Source organism: Ochotona curzoniae, unplaced genomic scaffold (genome assembly GCF_017591425.1).
Source record: "Ochotona curzoniae isolate NIBS_2020 unplaced genomic scaffold, NIBS_Ocur_1.0 contig_3332, whole genome shotgun sequence".
Lineage (NCBI taxonomy): Eukaryota > Metazoa > Chordata > Mammalia > Lagomorpha > Ochotonidae > Ochotona > Ochotona curzoniae.
The window spans coordinates 4993250-5012231 of NW_024465816.1; the positions used below are offsets into that span (position 1 = coordinate 4993250).

General features: G+C 45.4%; 1 protein-coding gene across 1 annotated transcript in view; it reads left to right on the forward strand.

Moving 5' to 3' along the window:
• The window catches only part of FLT3 (fms related receptor tyrosine kinase 3), a 90593-nt gene that overhangs the window by 30862 nt on the left and 40749 nt on the right, over positions 1-18982 (forward strand). The window contains exons 4-9 of the mRNA XM_040979888.1: positions 1314-1429; positions 6295-6424; positions 11575-11702; positions 13065-13204; positions 13299-13452; positions 15904-16072. Of these exons, the coding sequence (XP_040835822.1) occupies positions 1314-1429; positions 6295-6424; positions 11575-11702; positions 13065-13204; positions 13299-13452; positions 15904-16072 (837 nt within the window). The remainder of the gene's footprint in view (positions 1-1313; positions 1430-6294; positions 6425-11574; positions 11703-13064; positions 13205-13298; positions 13453-15903; positions 16073-18982) is intronic.

Genomic DNA, 18982 nt, shown 5'->3' on the forward strand with positions numbered 1-18982 from the left:
TGCCAATCTGAAGCCAGGAGCCTGGAGCTTCTTCTGGGTCTCCCATGCAGGCACAGGGTCCCAAGACTTTGGGCTGTCCTCTGATGCTTTCCCAGCCCACAAGCAGGGAGCTGGATGCGAAACGGGGCAGCCGGGATTAGAACTGGCACCCGTAGGGGATCCCGGTGCGTTCAAGGCAAGGACTTTAGCTGCTAGGCCACTGTGCCGGGCCCTTATTGGAGAAGAGGAGAGACAGAGAGGAAGAATTTCCATCTGATGATTCACTCCCCAAATGACCACAATGGCTGGAGCTGAGCCAATCCAAAGCCAGAAACCAGGAGCTTCTTCTGGGTCTCCCACGCAGGTGCAGGGTCCCAAGGCTTTGGGCTGTCCTCTACTGCATTCCCAGGCCACAAGCAGGGAGATTTATGGGAAAGTGGTGCTGCCAGGACCAGAACTGGCACCCAAATGGGATCCTGGCATGCATAAGTGAGAACTTGAACCACTAGGCTGCCATGCTCGACCCCTCTCTTGATCTTTGTTTCTTTCTTGGGCTCTCTACCTCCAAATAAACTAAAGGAAACAGGCAGAGAATAAAGCGTTTCAGTGACTTTGGGGAATTATAGACACATGTACCCAGCCTTTGCCTTTCAGAGAAACAAACCCATAGAATCAAATCAAGTGTGGAATCCCACTGTCTTCCCATTTTTGTGAACGCAAGCACAGGGAGCCTAGACCATGCCGCCTGGGTCCCTGAGGCAGAGTTCTTGAACATAGCATGCCGAGGGCTTGGCTGGGGATACTGTTCACATGCAATCCCGGCTCATGGGTCTGCATGGAGTCTGAGATTGCACGTTTTTCTCAAGTCACAGGTGAGACCGACACTGTTGGAGAAAGGCCACACTTTGTGTAGTTGGCATCTCCATAAAGAATGATCTGAAAGCCAACCTCCCTTTGCAAATGGCTCCAGACTCCTTTTTACTTTCCTGAACAACGGGAACTACCAAGTCTACACCAAGCGCTCTCTGTGTGGGCAGGTGTTCGGGCCTGGCCGTATCCCCTATCAGACTAACTGTGCTTAAATCCTGGCTCCTTAGTCCAGTTTACGGCTCACTCACACCCTGGTGGCGGAGGGAGTGTCAGGAGGGGATGGCTCCAGTGGGGGGGTTCCTGCCAGTGACATGGAAGCTATGTTCTCCTCTACCCCGAGCAGCCCTCTCTCTCACAGTCGGAAGTGTGGGAGCCACTGAGCCGCCCTCTGACTCAGGATGAAATTTTATGTTTTTAGTTTCACGCATTTTCCAGAATAACCAGTTCTCTTTCCTGTTTTGCAGAGGAGTTGTTTCCATGGTCATTTTGAAAATGACAGAAACCCAAGCTGGAGAATACTTACTTTTGATTCAGAGTGAAGCTACCAATTACACAATATTGTTTACAGTGAGTATAAGAAGTAAGTCCAGCTTGCTACGAGGTATTTCTGGTTTTCCAACACAGTGGCCTGGAAGCCGTGAGTTTCTGAGCAGCAGCTGCACTCACGACACACAGGCTTCTCCCAGGATGTGGCAGACCTGGGGTGGATATTCGAGCAGCCTTTAAGGTATCACGTGGGATGTTTACATTGCACATCAGAGCGGCCAGGTTCAAGTCCCGGCTCCACTTCCCGGAGACAGCAGTGATGTCTTGGAGCTCCGGCCTGACTCAGCTCCAGCTGCCGCAGGTGTTTTTGAAGTGAACCAGTACTGACAGCTCTTTCTCTCTTCTTATCTCTTTCTCCTGCTCTTTGTATTTCTATCTTTCAAGTAAATAAATAAGCAAAAAGAAAGAAATATCAGTAGAAAATTTGATTTGAAGCATGTAGCTGAATTGGTTGAATTCCCCCTGACGGGAGTTGAGGAGCTCTCACGTGCTCTGGGCCTCTCAGACTGCGAATGTTGAAAATTCCAGGATGCCCTATTTCCAGGGATGCCATTTTTTTTCCAGTAATAGATGATGGACAGGAAAGGAATAGAAAGCATTTTGATCTTGAAATCAGAGGATCTGGTTTCCGATTCTTTCTATGATACTGCCGCCCTTGGCAGGTTCCATGATCTCTCCTGGTTGGTGCAACCATCAGCGCTTCAGTGTGAGCCCATAGACCTTTCTGAGATGATGGTCATGTTCTATGTTTGCTCTGGCTGTTAGGATGGCTCCTGACCACATGTGGCTGTGGAACACTGCAAATGTGGCTGGTGTGATTGCCGAAGCCACAGTTGTAATTTTATTCTCTTATTATCAACCAAGAGTTGAATTGAAATAGCTATGCATAGTTAGTAGTTACTATATCAGACAGAGCAGTTATGCAACTGCCAGGACGTATGCAGGATGAGCTTCTAAAGCAGCCCTGTAGGACAAAAGTCAGTAAAGTAAAAATTTGTTCTGAAAAGCCCTTCAGTGACTCCACAACTGGACTTGCAGAAGCACAAAATCTGTTCCCTTTTATTATTCTCTATCTTGCTACCCAGTGCCTGCTTTTTCTTCGATGGGACAGAAAGTGTCAAAGTGTGTCCGTGTTGAACAGTGAGAGTGTCACAGGTGTGTCTGTGTTGAACAGTAAGGGTGTCCCAGGTGCTTATGTTGAACAGTAAGAGTATCCAGGTGTGCGTGTGTGTACGGTAAGGGTGTCCCAGGTGTGTTTATGTTTACAATAAGCGTGTCCTAGGAGTGTGCATATATAATAAGGGTGTCCAGGTGTGTCCATATATACAGTAACAGTGTCCAGGGGTATGTGTGTGTGTGTATGATAAGAGTGTCCAGGTGTGTCCATCTGTATAGTAAAATTTCCAGGTGTTTGCATGTGTACAGTGAGTGTCCAGGTATGTCCATCTGTACAGTAAGAATGTCCCAGGTGTGTGTATAGTAAGGCTGTCCCAGGTGTGGTGTCCCAGGTGTGTCCTGTGTGTATAGTAAGGCTGTCCCAGGTGTTTCCATGTTGTACAGTAAATGTGTTTCATGGGCTCCGGGTTAGAAGCTAGGACATTTCTTCCTCTCTTTTTCACTATTCTGAAGCATATATAGTTGTATAAGGTAAGTAAAATGTGCTGTGTCTCCTGTACATTTCTTCTATCTTCCTTTCACTTAGGATCGACACTGTTGTAATATAGTAATAACTGATCAATTCAATTGACATCTGTTGAGTTGTGGGTTCACTATCATAGGTAGCAGAGTCTTGACCCCATTCTGTGGAGAAGAGGCAGGCATATGGTGTGCTGGTCAAGATGCTAGTGACACCTACCTCCTAAATCCCAGTGCAGAGTTCAAGCCCCAGCATCCTGCTAATAACATCCTGGCAGGCAGTGGGTGATGCCCACATCCTTGGTCCTTCTCACTTATACAGGAGACCTAGTTTGATTTTCAGTCCAGCTTTGACTACTGAGGGCATTTGGGGAGTGAATCAGCAAATGGAAATCTCCCTGTTTCTCTTTGTTTTGCCTTTCAAATAAATTAAAACTTTTTAAAATATAGGAGTTTTTTTTGTTTCTTGTTTTTTAGAAAAAAGGAAGAGTTTGGTCAATTCCAATTTCTGTATTAATCAACAGGAACTGGCTGACATCCTACATGGATTCTCATTCATGTTCCAGCTACTCCACTTCTGACCCAGATCCTGCTAATGCACCTGGGAAAAGCAGTGGAGGATGGCTCACGCACTTGAACCACTCCACAAGGGAGACCCAGATGAGGCTCCTGGCTTTAGCTACCATGGAGCCATTTTGGGAATGAATAAGCAAATGTGTGACCTCTCTCTTCTCCTTAAGGCTTCCAAATAAATCAATCAACCTTTTTTTGTAAGTGATTTTGGCGGCCTGTATGGTGACACAGTGCATTGGCATCCCATAAGAGCACAGTTCCAACCCCAGTTTCTGCAGGATGGCCCAGATCCTTAGGATCCTGCACCCACATGGAAGACTTGGGGTCCGTTCAGCTCTGGCCCTTGCGGCCATACAGGGAGTGAACCAGCAGATGGAATGTCTTCCCTATCTTTCCTTCTCTCCCTGTAAAATCTGCCTTTCAAATAAAAATAAGCAAATCTTTTTTTTTTTTTAAGTGAATTCGAGCCTTGACAGTGTTCATGAAGATGTAATGTCTAGATTAAGAAAAGTAACGGAAGATTATCATTTTTAGGTCTACTTTTTTTCCCCAGAATGCTGACAAAATAGAGTATCCAGAATTGTAGAGTAGCTGAAGGAATTAGGATTATTCAACTTAAATAAGGAACTATTTTAAAGAGGGAAGGTTGACTGTAGTGTAACATAATGTGGTGAATTCTTTGAGGATTTGAGCCAGGAAACCTGGTATAACTAGTTTACTTATTTTGGGTGGTCATTATCTCTTTTAACCTTGGTTTCTGATTTAAAAATGGAAGGATTTGATGTGGAAATGAAGTTAAATTACAAAAAAAATGTTCTTAAAGGTAGAAATGAGACCAATGGTTAGAAATTACAGAAAAAGTAAAATCAGAAAATGGGAAAAGATGCTTTTATTTCATAAACGACAAAACACTAATAGTCAAAATATACAAAGAACATCTATAAATCAGTAAGAAAAAGTGGGGGGAAAGGCATGAATGGATATTCTATTTATTGATCACCAAACCTAAGAAATATGCTTAAAGATAAACTTACGTACATTATTTTTTAAAAAGATATTATTTATTTGAATAGAAGCATTACAGAGAGAAGAGAAAGAAAGAAAGAAAATGAGAGGGATCTTCCATTCACTGCTTTACTCTCCAAATGGCTGCCATGGCCTGAGCTGGGCCGGGCAGGGTCGGGAGCCTGGAACTCCATCCGGGCCTCCCACATGGGTGTAAGACTCCAAACATCAGGCCGTCTGCCAGGCTTTCCCAGACACATTAGCTGGAAGCTGGGTTGGAAGTAGAGCAGCCAGAACTCAAACTGGTGCTCATATGCGATGCCAGTATTGAGACTGTAGCTTAACTTGCTTTGACACCACACCAGCCTCCAGCACATCAGTGTTAGAGTTTGAGCAGTACTCTGTGACTCAGCACCAAGTGGCCCACTCCTGGGTACCACCAAGGGAGATACCAGGGGGAAATTTCTTATCAGGTGCTTATAGAAACAAGGCAAAGAAAATGTCTGAGAGATTCAAGTGGAATGTCCCTTGTTAGAGGTTAGTCTGCAGTTTCTGTTTGGTGCAGTCTCCAGTTAGAGTTTAGCTGGCAGCTTCTGATTGGTTAAACTTCAGTCTTATTTTGTTGCTTACCTTGAGTTGATCTTTGGTTTGCTTCTGTACAAATCTAAAATGCTGGAGCTATCTCAGACAAATGGCCTTTGAATGGATTCATTTATTGCTTAAGAACATTTGAGAGCAGGCATTCAGTCCTTGGGGATCCTGTATTAGAGAGCCTGAGTTGCAGCTCCACTCCTTATTCCAGTTTCCACCCAATACACACCCTCAGAGGCAGCAGATGATGACTCAAATACAGGGCTTTCTGCCAGGGACATGTGAGACGCCCACTGAGTTCTCAGCTCCTAGATTTGGCCTGGCCCAGGCCTGGAGATTACCAGCATTTATTTGGAGAGTGAATGGGAGTGTGCTCTCTCTCATATTAAAAATAATCAGAGTGAATGCTTTGCCTGAGAGTTAAGATGCCCGTGTTCAGAGCAGAGTTTGCTGGCTTCGCTCCCTAGTCCAGCTTCCTGGCAGTGCAGACCCTGGGCGGCAGAAGGTGATGACTCATGGAATTGGGTCCCAGCCACCTGGGAGATCCAGATTGAGTTGTGATGTCAACACTGCCCGGCTCTAGCCACTGCGGTGAACTGCCACATGGTTCCATTTGTCTTTCTCTTTCTTCCTTTGTTTCCCTCCATGTCTCTGTATGTGTGCATATTTAGAGAGTCCAATGTGAATGGGGTGCTTGAATAATTCCCCAAATACAATTCTAACTGCATCCATTTCTGCTAGGTATAGATTAAATGTGGGGGGAAAGTTGAGCTGTGTTAATTAACGACTTTGAACACTGTGTGACAGGCAGGTTTCTCTATCTGATGTGTGACTCCAAGTCTGCGTCCATACGGCTTCATCCATCCGCCTTCCCGCCCCCCACCTCAGTTATCAGTAAATGTGTGAAATAGCCACAGCAGGTGGCTGGGGACCCAGAGTTGACACTGCCTCTATTACAGCTGGGTAGGGAAGTGAAAGACAGACCTGTGGGACAAAATATCAACACTTCTTACTGACATAAACTTCTGTGTGGAGGGGGCTGCTAAGGTAATTGTGTTTACAATACTAAGTTGCAAATCATTTGTGGTGCTTTAGATACCTTGCTTTACACGCTGAGAAGACCTTACTTCAGAAGATTGGGCAACCAGGATGCCCTGGTCTGTATTTCTGAGAGCGTTCCTGAGCCAGTTGTGGAGTGGGTGCTTTGTGACTCCCAAGGTGAAAGGTATGACATGAGCACAGGTAATTGCTGCTTCAACTGTTTTCCTGAGTCTCTTCTTAATGCTGCTGCTATCCTAACTGTGTGCAAAACTTGATTTATCCCCACTCAGGCAGCAAATCGGAGCATACCTTTGTTCATTTGCTTGCTTGCTTATCAGAAAGGCAGGGTGATAGAGGGTGATAGTTAAAGGAATCTTTCCTATGGTGGTTCACTCCCCAAATGGCTGCCATGGCTCTGGGCTGGTCTTGTGCCGAAGCCAGGAGTCACAGGGGACTCAAGTCACAGTCCCATGCGGGTCACAGGGACTCAAGCACTTGGTTCATCTTCTGTTTCCTTCCCAGGTACATGAGCAGGGAGTTGAATGAGAAGCACATCAGCCAGGACTTGAACTGTCGTGGCATTATGGGATGCCCATGTCACAAGCAGTTGTCTAACCTATTGCATCCCAGGGCTGGCCCCACTAATTGGGAAACTTGGGTCCCTTGAATGTAAATCATGACTAATATAGGCTTCACGGGGAGGATGCTGGGGTTTTATGGTGGAGGCTCTCGGATACAACTTCCCTTTTTTCGTATGTATTTATTTTTATTGAAAAGATAGATTTACAAAGAGAAGGGGAGACAGAAAGAAAGATCTTCCATCTGTTGGTTCACTCCCCAAATAGGCACAACAGCTGGAACTGAGCTAACCCAAAGCCAGGAGCTTCTTCCAGGTCTCCCATGCAGGTGTAGGGTCCCAAGGTTTGGGACCATCCTCTACTGCTTTTTTAAGCCATAAACAGAGAGCTGGATAGGAAGTATTGCAGCTGCGCACAAAGCAGTGTGCATGTAGGATACCAGCTATGCCAGGCTGAGGATTAGTCATTTGAGTTATCACACCAGCATCTTAGATGCAACTTCTCAGATGAACTTCCAGTGCTCTCTGCATTGTTCCTTGTCATTGCCCCCATCCACCTAGAAACTCTCAGCAACAACATTGTTGGCTCAGGAAAAACAAGGACACTGATTTTACAGCAGAATTGCCTTATAAAGGAGAAATTTCCTGCAATGAAATAGTTAACTTAGGATTCTCCTGTTTATCCTAGAAAAATGGTGTGATGTAGTGGTTTAAAGATATAGAGAAGGGGCTGACACTGTAGTGAGCTAAGCAACTGCCTGCAGCAACGGCATCCCATATAGGTTCGAGTCCCAGCTGTTCCACTTCTGATCCAGTTCCCTGCTAGTGCCTGAGAAAACAGTGGAGGATGGCTCAAATACTGGGCCACTGCATCCACTTGGGAGACCTGAAAGAAGCTCCTGCCTGCTGGCTTTGAATCAGCCCAGCTGCAGGCATTGCAACCATTTGGGGAGTGAACCAGCAGAGGGAAGATTTCTCTCTGTCTCTTTCTTTCCCTCTCTCTATCTCTGCAGCTCTGCCTTTCAAATTAAAAAAAAAAAAAATTAAGGCTATAGAATCCATAGACAGCCCGAGTTTATACCTAGCAGCTAAAAACTCTTGAACAAGCTGTGTCATCAGAAGGGGGGTGGTAGCAAGTGTCCACTGTTTAGGATTAGATGTAAAGTACATGAACAATTGCTCGGAGCTGGTAAGGACAGTGCTTTCACATGGGCCGCAGCAGAATAATCACAAAGAATTCACAGGTTTAAACTACTCAATCTACACTAAATAGCTTATGTTGAAAAATGGGACTGACAGGAATGAAAGTAAAAAATCAAGTTACCAATGACAAATGATTTCAGTGTGATCTCGAGTTTTAGAAGAGAGGGGGAACTATACTGTGTTGTATGGTTGCCTGCAGTATCTGCCAGGTGTTGGTTTCTGCAGTCCCATGGATATCTAATTCCAGGGAAGCTGAAGTCGCTGATGTTCAATAGCATAGCATTGATGTGGCCTCTGTAACACAGAGGATTAACCTTAATGTGGGCTGCCCACATAGCATTTTAGAATGCTGATTCTGGTCCCAGCTAGTCCAACTTGGATTCAGTACCGTGCTGGTGTGCCTGGGAAGGCAGTGGAAGATGGCATAAGTATTTGGATCCCTGCTACTGATGTGGGTGACCAGGACTGAGTTTCTGGCCCTTGGCTTCAGCCTGGCTGCAGCCCAAGCTATTACAGCCATTTGGGAAGTCAATGGTAAAATGGAAGATCTCTCTCTCTCATCATTTCAAATAAATTCTAAAAATCTTTTTAAAAATAGCACTTTTTGTTGTATAATCCACATATTCTTTCTACATATTTTACATGAACACTAGAGAATTTGTAATACTTCATACCATAATGTTGTGTAAATAGTTATACTGTGTTGTTTAGGGGATAATGACGAGGAAGGAACGTCAGTAGGTGTGTCTTTGGAATATTTTGCCTCGGCGGTTGGTGGAGTCTGCATGCATGAACAGGTGGGAGTAAAGGACTGACTGTAATGTGTGCACAGACAAGAAAGCTGGAAAGGCATGTACCGAAATGCTAACGCTTGTTACCTCAGGGTAGTGGAAATATGCATAATTACATTTTTCCCTCTTCGGGTCTTTTTCCGTATGTCACAATATTTCTCCAATGAACTCAAAATGTTGTTGAAAAAAGTATATAGTGTCAGAAAAATAATTTTTAAAAAAGATACACAAACAACAACTAGATTCAAATGATCAAGGGAAGGGTGAGTCTGCACAGACTGCCAGGCTGTTAAGTGAGGTGGGAAAGGTAATGTTTGGGGAAATGCTCACTGGGGGCCCAGAGGTTCTTTCTCTTATGAGGCAAGAGGAACGGGCGTTGCTCCCCAGCACACGCTGGTGGTCCTGGCCAACATCCTGCAACTGACATGTGGCTTTCCTCCTCTGCTTGCTGTGGGGGCCCTGGTGACGCTGGGAGCTTTCGCCTCTAGGCCTCTCCCAGCTCATCCTGTCCTATGCTTGGAGGAAACAGGTGCCTAGCTTGTTAAGCTACGTTAAAGCCCAGTCATGCCTTTTCTCTTCCCTCTTGCTTTTTTTCCCCCCCTCTTTTCCTGTAGTCTTTCTCAATTCCTCCTTTTAAAAGATTTATGTGTTTGTTTGAAAAGGCATAGTGATAGAGAGGAATGGAGAGAGAGTAAGAGATCTTCCATCTGACCACAAGAGCCGATTCAGGTCCAGGCTGAAGGGGGAGTTCAGAACTCCATCCGGGTCTCCCATCTGGGTAACAGGGATCCAAGTACTTGGTTCACCTTCTATGTTCCCTCCCATGCACATTAATAAAGAGCTGGATGGGAAGTAGAGAAGCCAGGATTCGAACCAGCACTCCCATATGGGATGCCAGCATCACCAACCCCAATTCCTTTCTTTCTCTGTCTTTTAACAACAAAAGAGTTCACCAAATGCAAACATTTTTGAATTCTTTTGTTTTGTAATGCTTTCTAATATTATTCTAAGTAGCTGAAATAATGAATGACTGACTAAACCCTTCAACACTGGGTGTAACTGTGGATTTGGGTCTGTTTACCTTTTGGCCTCTTCTTTCAGAATCTTATAATTTGTTATTTTCCTAAATATTTGTTGTCCTTAGAAAACATGTTCAGTGGAGAACTAAACAAATCATAATGTGTTATTAAAATGTTTGTCATTGCCCAATAGTGTTTATGACACAGTAGCAGATTTCCTAAGCTTTTGTGAAAGTCCTGTTCCTTGTACATGCCTTGGAGTGTCCTGGATTCCAGGAAAGCCGTTGAGATTTTCTTTAGCTAGATAGTAAGGACGCCCCCTATTAACCTGCAGGATTGAATTGTTCTGAGGTTTGCAAAGTTGCACAAAACCCGTGTGCAGCAGCCTTACTTACGAGAGGGGCTGACTGTGCGTTACATCTAAGCTTCTCAATGTTTAGGATTGGAAAACTTCAAGTCCTTCTGTGTTCTACTCAGAGTTTGAGGAGAGCCTTGGATTTGTAAAAGAACAGGACAGGTTTATGTATGCTAAAAGCTTGTTGTTTGAACATGTGATTGTTAATAGTGTTAAATGCCAGAGGAACTGTCACGATGCTGTAAGTGGTCTTGCACTGGCAGGTTAAACTGCCACCTACAGCATCAGCCTTTCCCATGAGTGCCAGTTCAAGCCCCAGCTGTACCACTTCTGATCCAGCTCCCTGCTAATACACGGGGGAATGTAATTTATGATGGCCAAAATGCTTGGAACACTGTCACCCACTTGGGAGACCCAGACGGAGTTTCATACTCCTGGCTTTAGCCTGGCTCAGACCTGGCTGTTGTAGCCATTTGGTGTACCAACCAATAAATGGAAACTCTCTCTCTTGCTTCTTCTTTCTCTTTCTCCCCTCTTTCTGTCACTCTTCCTCTCAAATAAATAAATATTGTATATGTAATGCTTTACATGAGCTAAGATACTGAGCAGCCAAAGCTCTCATTGTCTTTCACCATGATGCCATGTTTAAATATGTATTACTGGGTGGGCATTTATTTGGCAGAGCAGCTCAGATATACATCAGAGTGCCAGGGCTTATGTCCCGGCTCTGTTCCTGACTCCAGATTCCTACGACTGCCCAGTCAGGTGTTGGCTCCGTTAGTCTTGGGAGTTCCTTCTCCTAGCTGGGGCCTAACCCAGCCCAGCATTTGCGGAGTGAAGCAGCAATGAATCCAGCCAATGGGAGCTCTGTCTATCCGTGTTTCTATGTCTCTCCAAGTAAAAAAAAAAAGTTATAAACTTATTCCATACATAGGTGGATTATATTGCCGACACTAGTTTATGCCTGTGAGTCTCAAGTAATTATTTTGAATTGGGTTATTGTAATTCGTTTGTGATTGTAATTAGGTTATTATGTCAAACTATGCTAAGAGAAACTAACTTTAGCTCATAAAACCAGCATTAATGGCTCCATGTCATTAATGCTTTGGTTTCTTTGTATGGGAGGAAGTGAAACAATATGATCAATAAGTTTTATCAAATGGGTTTAGGAAGGACCTGTTAGTAGTCTTGTTTCCACAGAATTCGCTGTAGTCATCGCCAGCTACTGAATAAAGTTATACTCCTTCCATCATATGTAACATTCAAGCATCATTGTATCTCATTAGCAACCTTGCATGCCTATTTTCTGTTCAGACTTTTAAAGATCAAATTCTCTAAAAATTATAATGAAAAGTGTTTAGTCAAATGGCCTTTATTTTCTGAATGCAGCTGTAAAGAGGAAAGTCCAACTGTTGTGAAAAAAGAGGAGAAGGTACTTCGTGAATTGTTTGGACCAGAGATAAGATGCTGTGCAAGAAATGAACTGGGCCGGGAGTGTACCAAGCTGTTCACCATAGGTAACCCTCCAGCACCATAGGCCTTTGCTTTTTCTGACTATTCCTTAGAAACCACCTAGGACTGACAGTAATTGTGTAGGAATCACTCCACTTCCGAAATTCTACCGTGTTGGCTGCCGGGGGTGTGTGGGGGGGTGGGGGCAGTTCATGGGGGGCCTTCAGGACTCCCCAGCCTGGGGGCTTTCTAACTGGGTGAGGTACAGACAGCTGAGCACAGTGGCTCTCTGGGGGAAGGGAAGCTCAGCAGGCTTCCAGGACCACCCCCCCACTCCTGCTTCCCTACCCCCCACCCCACCTGGAAGTTTTTTGACCCGCTTGGGTACATGCAACTGGGCTGCATGACTCTCTCTGGGAGGGCCCAGGTATCGCGGGTGCCAAAAGCACCAAAGGAACCAGAGGCCCTGGGGACCTGGGAGCGTCCGGGTTTGCATGGGGATGGTGGGATCGCACAGGTGGTAGTGAGCGATGACTTGTGGGTTTATGCCCAGGTTAGGAATTACAGTGGGGGACTTACATAGATAAGACCACGCATGTATATATAAGCAGGGGGCTGACACCAAATTGGTTTGGAGGGGAGAACAGAGTGCAGGAAGTGGGTCTGATAGCAGAATCTGTGCAGGGGGAAATGTGGGCTCACCTCTGGGGGACTGCAGTCTCTGCTGGTTTGCCCAAGAACTGCAGATGGCAACAGGCCTGGCTCGGGAGCTAAGGGGACGCCCCGCTGGGTTGGGGTTCTCACTATTAAGGACAAGAGCAAGATTGGGGTGGCAAGCTGGGCTGGACATGGCTACAACCTCCACCAGCGCAGGTTTGCACTGGGTCTAGGGAGCAACAGACTGGGCTAGACTCCAGCCCCCACTGGTACTCGTGAGAGCCAGGTTGCGTGTAGAATGGGCTGAACCATCAGAATATGTGTGCATTGAGACTCTGGGTTGATATGAGGTGGCAGTTCCTCATCCCTGGTTACTGGGACTTTGGAAAGTCATGTGTAGAGTCTTCCGCCTTTATCTCTGCCCTCACCCCAGAAACAACAAGAAGAAATGGCAAATTTGGAAACAATAAGTTCACCCAATTTTCCCTAAACCTGGATCCTTCCCACCCTGATCAATCATGTAATTATTATTAAAAAAAATAAGACAATTATAGAGAAATTTTTAAAAAGAAATTCTATTGTTCTCAATCATTTAAAAATGCAGTAGGATGGAGTTTGCAAATGCTGATTTCTTTAACAAGGACTAGCCCATCTTGTACAGTGGTCAGTAGCATTGGGGATGATGTTAAAATCTTTGCAGAATGTTTGGGAAATTTTTGATGATAAAAATCCCCTTTCTTCGGCTGACTTGGGATATTTTTGTCTTCCAGATCTGAACAAGACTCCTCAGGCCACACTGCCTCAGTTGTTTCTGAAAGTAGGCGAGCCTTTGTGGATAAGGTGTAAAGCTCTTCATGCGAACCACGGATTCGGGCTCACATGGAAACTGGAGCACAAAGCCCTGGAGGAGGTAGTGTGGCAAGTTTGCTCTGAAAATGCAAGCGCAATCAACTCCTAGCACCAGCTGAAAACACAACCGCCAACTGCGTTTCTTTACCATCTAGGGCAGATACTTTGAAATGAGCAGCTATTCGACCAACAGAACGATGATTCGGATCCTGCTGGCTTTCGTATCATCTGTGGGCAGAAACGACGCCGGGTATTACACGTGTTCTTCTTCCAAGCATCCCAGTCAGTCAGCGTTGGTTACCATCCTAGGTAATACAGTAATGATAGTCTTGTGTACTTTTTTTTAAAGATATATTTAATTTTTTATTGCAAAGTCGGACATATATATATAGAGGAGGAGAGACAGAGAGGAAGATCTTTCATCCGTTGATTCACTCCCCAAGTGGTTGAAACGGCTAGAGCTGGCTTCTTCTGGGTCTCTCATGTGCGTGCAGGGGCCCAAGACTTTGCACCATCCTCAACTGCTTTCTCAGGCCACAAACAGGGTGCTGGATGGGAAGCAGGCTTGCTGGGATTAGAACTGGAACTCATGGGATCCCGGCGCATACAAGACAAGGACTTCAGCTGCTAGGCTACCACGCTGGGCTCCAAACTTTTGATTTATTTTTATTGCAAAGTCAGATATGCAGAAAGGAGGAGAGGCAGAGAGAAAAATCTTCTGTCTGCTGATTCATTCCCCAAGTGGCCACAACAGCTAGAGCTGAGCTAATCCGAAGCCAGGAGACCGGAGCTTCTTCTGGGTCTTCCACACAGGTGCAGGGTCCCAAGGCTTTGGGCCGTCCTTGACTGCATTCCCAGGCCACAAGCAGGCAGCTGGATGGGAAGTGGAGCTGCCGGGATTAGGACTGGTGCCCATATGGGATCCTGGCACATGTTAGGAAAGGATTTTAGCCAGTAGGCTATCCAGACAGGCCAGGTCATTCAAACTTTTTTTTTTTTAAGGCTTATCTTTATTTGAAAGACAGGGTTATACAGAGAGAAGGAGAGAATCTTTCATTCCCTAGATCACTCCCCAAATGGCCACAGCAGTCAGAGCTGAGCCGATTAGGAGCTGGGAGCTTATTAGCAATCTCTCACGTGGGTGCAGAGGGTCAAGGACTCAGGTCATCTTCCAATGCTTTCTCAGGCATTAGCTGGGAGCTAGATGGGAAGTAGAGCAGCTGGGACATGAACCTGTGCCCATATGGGATCTTGGTGCCAAGGTGAAGGTTTACCCTACCACGACACCAGCCCCAAATCATTCAAACTTTAAGCATAATGATATTTCATAATGTTGATGATTACTATATTGATTTTCTAATCAGTGGCAATTACCTAATAATCTTTATTCTTATTCTAGTCGCTTTAGTGTCCAGTGTGAGGTGTAAAATACGAATTCTGCTTTCAATATACTGCTACTACCAAAAAGTTGAAAAAGTAACTGAGTAAGAATACTTTGTAAAAATAAGCTGCCAGGGGGCTGGCAGTGTGGCATAACAAGTAAGGTTGCTGCCTGCGACATGCTAGCTCATGTCCAGCTCCCTGCTGATGGCCTGGGAAAAGCAGTGAATGATGGTCCCTGTGCTTGGGTGCCTGCTAACCACACAGGAGATCTGGTGAAGATCTTGGCTCCTAGTCCAGCCCTAGCCATTATGGCCTTCTAGGGAATTAACCAGCATATGGAAAAGTTTTCTATCTTTGTTTCTGTCTCTTTCTACAACTCTGATTTTCAAATAGATCCTTTTTTTAAAAAAGCTCCCCAGTCTTTTCCTTGCTTATGCCCACTTCAGTTGCACTATTGTTGACCAGACCACATTGTCACATGACCATCTGTTTTTATTGTATTCTCCTATTCCCCAATATACCATAAGTTTCCTCAGGACACAGACAACCTTCTCTATCCTTGTAGTGCTAGAATTGAACCCACAGCTTGAACACAAAATAGGCATCAGGATGTAGCTACTTGACAAGCCAAGTGCCAGGGCAATGAGCAATAATTGAGAGAAGCACACAAGTGCTGAGTTGCCCTGCAATTTAGATGAGCCACGCAGAATTTGAAAGAAAGCATGGCTACACGGTCACAGATTAGGACGCAGCCTTCAGCCATAACTCAAAGGCTACGAAATACAGTGATTTCCTTAGCAACTAGTAAGGGAGGGTTCCAGAAGGAAATCTTGTGAATGCTGCCGGTCACGTTGTTCTTTTCTTTGTGCCTTGACATGATTTCATGTGACACCTGTCACTGAGAGAGGAGCAGCTTCCAGAATCTCACTAGCATGAGCGTGGTTGGCTGGGCAGCAGCCAGCACTTCGGTTTCTTGACTTCTTGAGATTGTCTGCAAATCTGTAGACTTTTTTTTACTTAAGAGGTAGAAAAGTTTCCTGAAAAACCTTGTGTCTTGTTCAGAAAACTCTCATCCCAGAATAAGCTCATCTTTTTGGTCCATTCTTTCATGAACTTTTTGAAGTGCTTGTGCATTTTTCTGGGGAGAAAGGCAGTCATTTATACCACATTTTTAGAAAGGAATCTGGACTCCAAAAGATGCCAAACTCACTCCTAGAACTGCAGCTAGGACTTGTTCATTTCTCCCTGGAGTACCTAACCTGATCCCCAGCATGCCAAAGTCTGAGTTTGCCTATGTGAAACTGATGAGTAAAATTTCATTGTACATCACCATGTGACCCTCATCGTCTAACTTATAATGCACTCTCTTTTGAACAGAAAAGGGGTTTATAAATGCTACCAATTCAAGTGAGGATTATGAAATTGGCCAATCCGAAGAGTTCTGTTTCTCAGTCAAGTTTCAAGCATACCCACAGATCCGATGTTCCTGGACTTTCTCTCAAAAGTCTTTCCCTTGTGAGCAACAGGGTCTCGACGACGGATACAGGTGAGACAAACAAGAGTTGTTAGACATCACCCATGGCACAGCCTTCCTTCCTCATGGCCTACGGGAGGGAGAGTTTTCCACCTACTGAGGTGGGGGGCTGGGGTTCACACTGCTGAGTGTGAACATTTGCCCTGATGCCTCATACACAGGCGGTTTGTGGGGTACATCCTGGGAGAGGATGATTTATGCCAAAGCTCTCTCTGTCCTTCCACGTCCGTCCTGAAACCCTGTCATACAGAATGAATTTTAAGGAATAAGAGGTGTTCTAACTGTGAGAGATACAGGGGTTCTAAAGAGAGAATGGAGAATTCCTCCTGTAAGTTTGTCTTGAATGTCCAAGAGTAATTGAAAAGTTTGGAAAAATGGAATTAAGATGTAAGATTATGTTGGTGCAAACAAATGAAATTGCCCGTTGTGTTTCTACAAAATGTACTTTCCATGAATTTCCTAAACGACCTTTAGATGCATGGATTTCAGCATTTTTAGCACCAAAGTAAGCTAATCTTTTAATTCTGTTTGCCATGAACTTTATTTTCACACAAAAAGACACACACACACTCACACACACACACACACACACACACACACACACACACACACACACACAGAATCTCATCTGTTGATTCACTTCCCAAATGCCTGCATGTGGCTGGGGCTGGGGGTCAGGTCTCGGCCAGGCCAGTCAGGTACCAGAAACTCAATCCAGGTCTCTTAAGAGGGTGATAGGGTTCCAGCTACTTGTGTCATTCATCATCTGCTGCCTCCCGGGGTGCACATTAGCAGAAAGCTGGATTTGGAAGCAGGACCAGGACTCAAACCCAGGCCCTCTGATATGCAGGGTGGGCATCCACGTGAGCTCTTAACCATCGAGCCGATCCCTAGCCATGAACTGTATGAGGGATTATCATAGTTGCACAAATCCCTGGGAAAACAAATTTTCCCTTCACCACTTATTATTGGGCTATTTCTGTATGAGTTGATGCATGCTTCAATTGAAGTGCAGAAAGCAAACAGCAGACAGTAGAGTAGCAATCAACCCTGCGATTTCTTCAATCAGTGCAGCTGCAAGAAAAGCAGACAGGATCCTGTTCGGGTGAGCCAGGGCTCTGCAGTGCTGTCTGAGCCAGAAGGTTACTACCTGCTATTTGAAAGTCTTCCTGCACGCACATGCAGATGACTGTGGAAGGAAAACTCCTGAGAAACAGGAAAATGCAACCTGGAGGTGCACTGGTCTACGTTTGCAAAATAAACACAGAAATAGCCCAATAAGGAATGAAGGGAGTTCTGGTTTTCCGCGAATTTGTACAACTGCGTTCAAGACTCTTTAGAAAAAAAAAAAAAAGAAACTTATTTGTTTATTTATTTGAAAGTCAGTGTTACAGAGAGAGAGAGAATGAGAGAGATAATCTTGTATCTGCTGGTTCATTCCCCAGATGGCTGCAGGTACCTAGGATGAGCCAGGTTGAAGCCAGGACCAAGGGTTTCATCCCCTCTCCCTTGTGGGGAGGCGGGGCTCTAAGCACTTGGGGCCTCTTCTATTGCTTTTCCCAGGCAGGGAACTGGATGGGAAGTACAGCAGCTGGGATTCAAACTGTTGCCCCATGGCAGGCAAACCATTGCAGGCAGTGTTTTCCTGGTTGTACCACAGCGCCAGCTCCTTTCAAGACCCTTGTGGGAGGCATTCTCCATTCCTGCTTTTGGGAATGAAGAGCTGTTTCACCCTCTAGCTATGGAAGCCTTGGCTCTTGAGATTGATCCCAGGGAATGTGTGATTCCAGGCAGGGATACAAGGGACTGGGAGACACACATCAGCCCCCCAGCAAGCCGGGGATCTGGAGTAAATCACTGTCCCGGCCCGCGGTCTGCAGCCAACTGCCCAAGGATCGTGTGGGCAAATGCTGGAAACGTGGGCAGCTGCTCCTCACCCAGATGTGCAGAACCCACACTGGGCCCCGAGTGTGCACAGGCACTGAGCACCCCAGGCGCCTTCTGCCCCGGTTCTAGATCGTCCTGTCCACTTGGCGGTCACCCTCCACATATTGCCACTGGGGGTTTGGAGTGCAGCCAGTGTGTGCTGAGAGGGGCCGTCACTGCACAGCACATGCTGCCTTCTGACAGTTTTATACTGAAGAAAAAAGTGCAATGAGGTGGTGTAACTGTCCATTGATAGCTTCCCTGTTGGCTATAGGGAGATGACTGCATTTGGATATACTGAGTTATATGAAATCTATGATTATTTATTCTTCATCTCACTTGGTTCTTTTGAGTTTGATTATGTGGTTAACTCTGAATCTTACTTTAATTGATTAATTATGAAATATAGGCAGACAGAGACACAGAGAAGTTATATCCCATCTGCTGGTTTATTTACTCTCAAATGCCGCCAACAGCCAGAGGTTGGCCAGGTGGAAGCTGTGAGCCAGGAACTCGTGTGTGTATGCAGGAACCTAACTCCTGCTGTTTCTCAGGGTCTTTATTAGCATGAAGCCAAAGCTAGGAGTAGAGCTGAAACTAGAGCTAACGCATTCCATTATAGGATGTGGGTGCCCAGACCAGCATATTAACTGCTGTGCAAAAGCCAGCCTGAGAATTTTAAAATAATATGTGTGGCTTACCTTTGTGATCCATATGTTTTAGTGGACAGCATTGGTCAGGACAAAGAGTGGCATTCCTTCAGTTCTGCTCTAATTTTGTGAGTACTATATATATTAAGAATTTATTTAAAAGGGGGCTTAGTGCGGTAGCCTGATGGCTGAAGTCCTCACGTTATGTGCGCTGGGATCCTGTGTGGGTACCGGTTCATGTCCCTGTGGCCCTGCTTCCCATCCATCACCCTATAATGCCTCTGGCCTGGGGAAGCAATTGGGACGACCCAGGGTCTTGGGACCCTGCACCCGCATGGGAGACCCA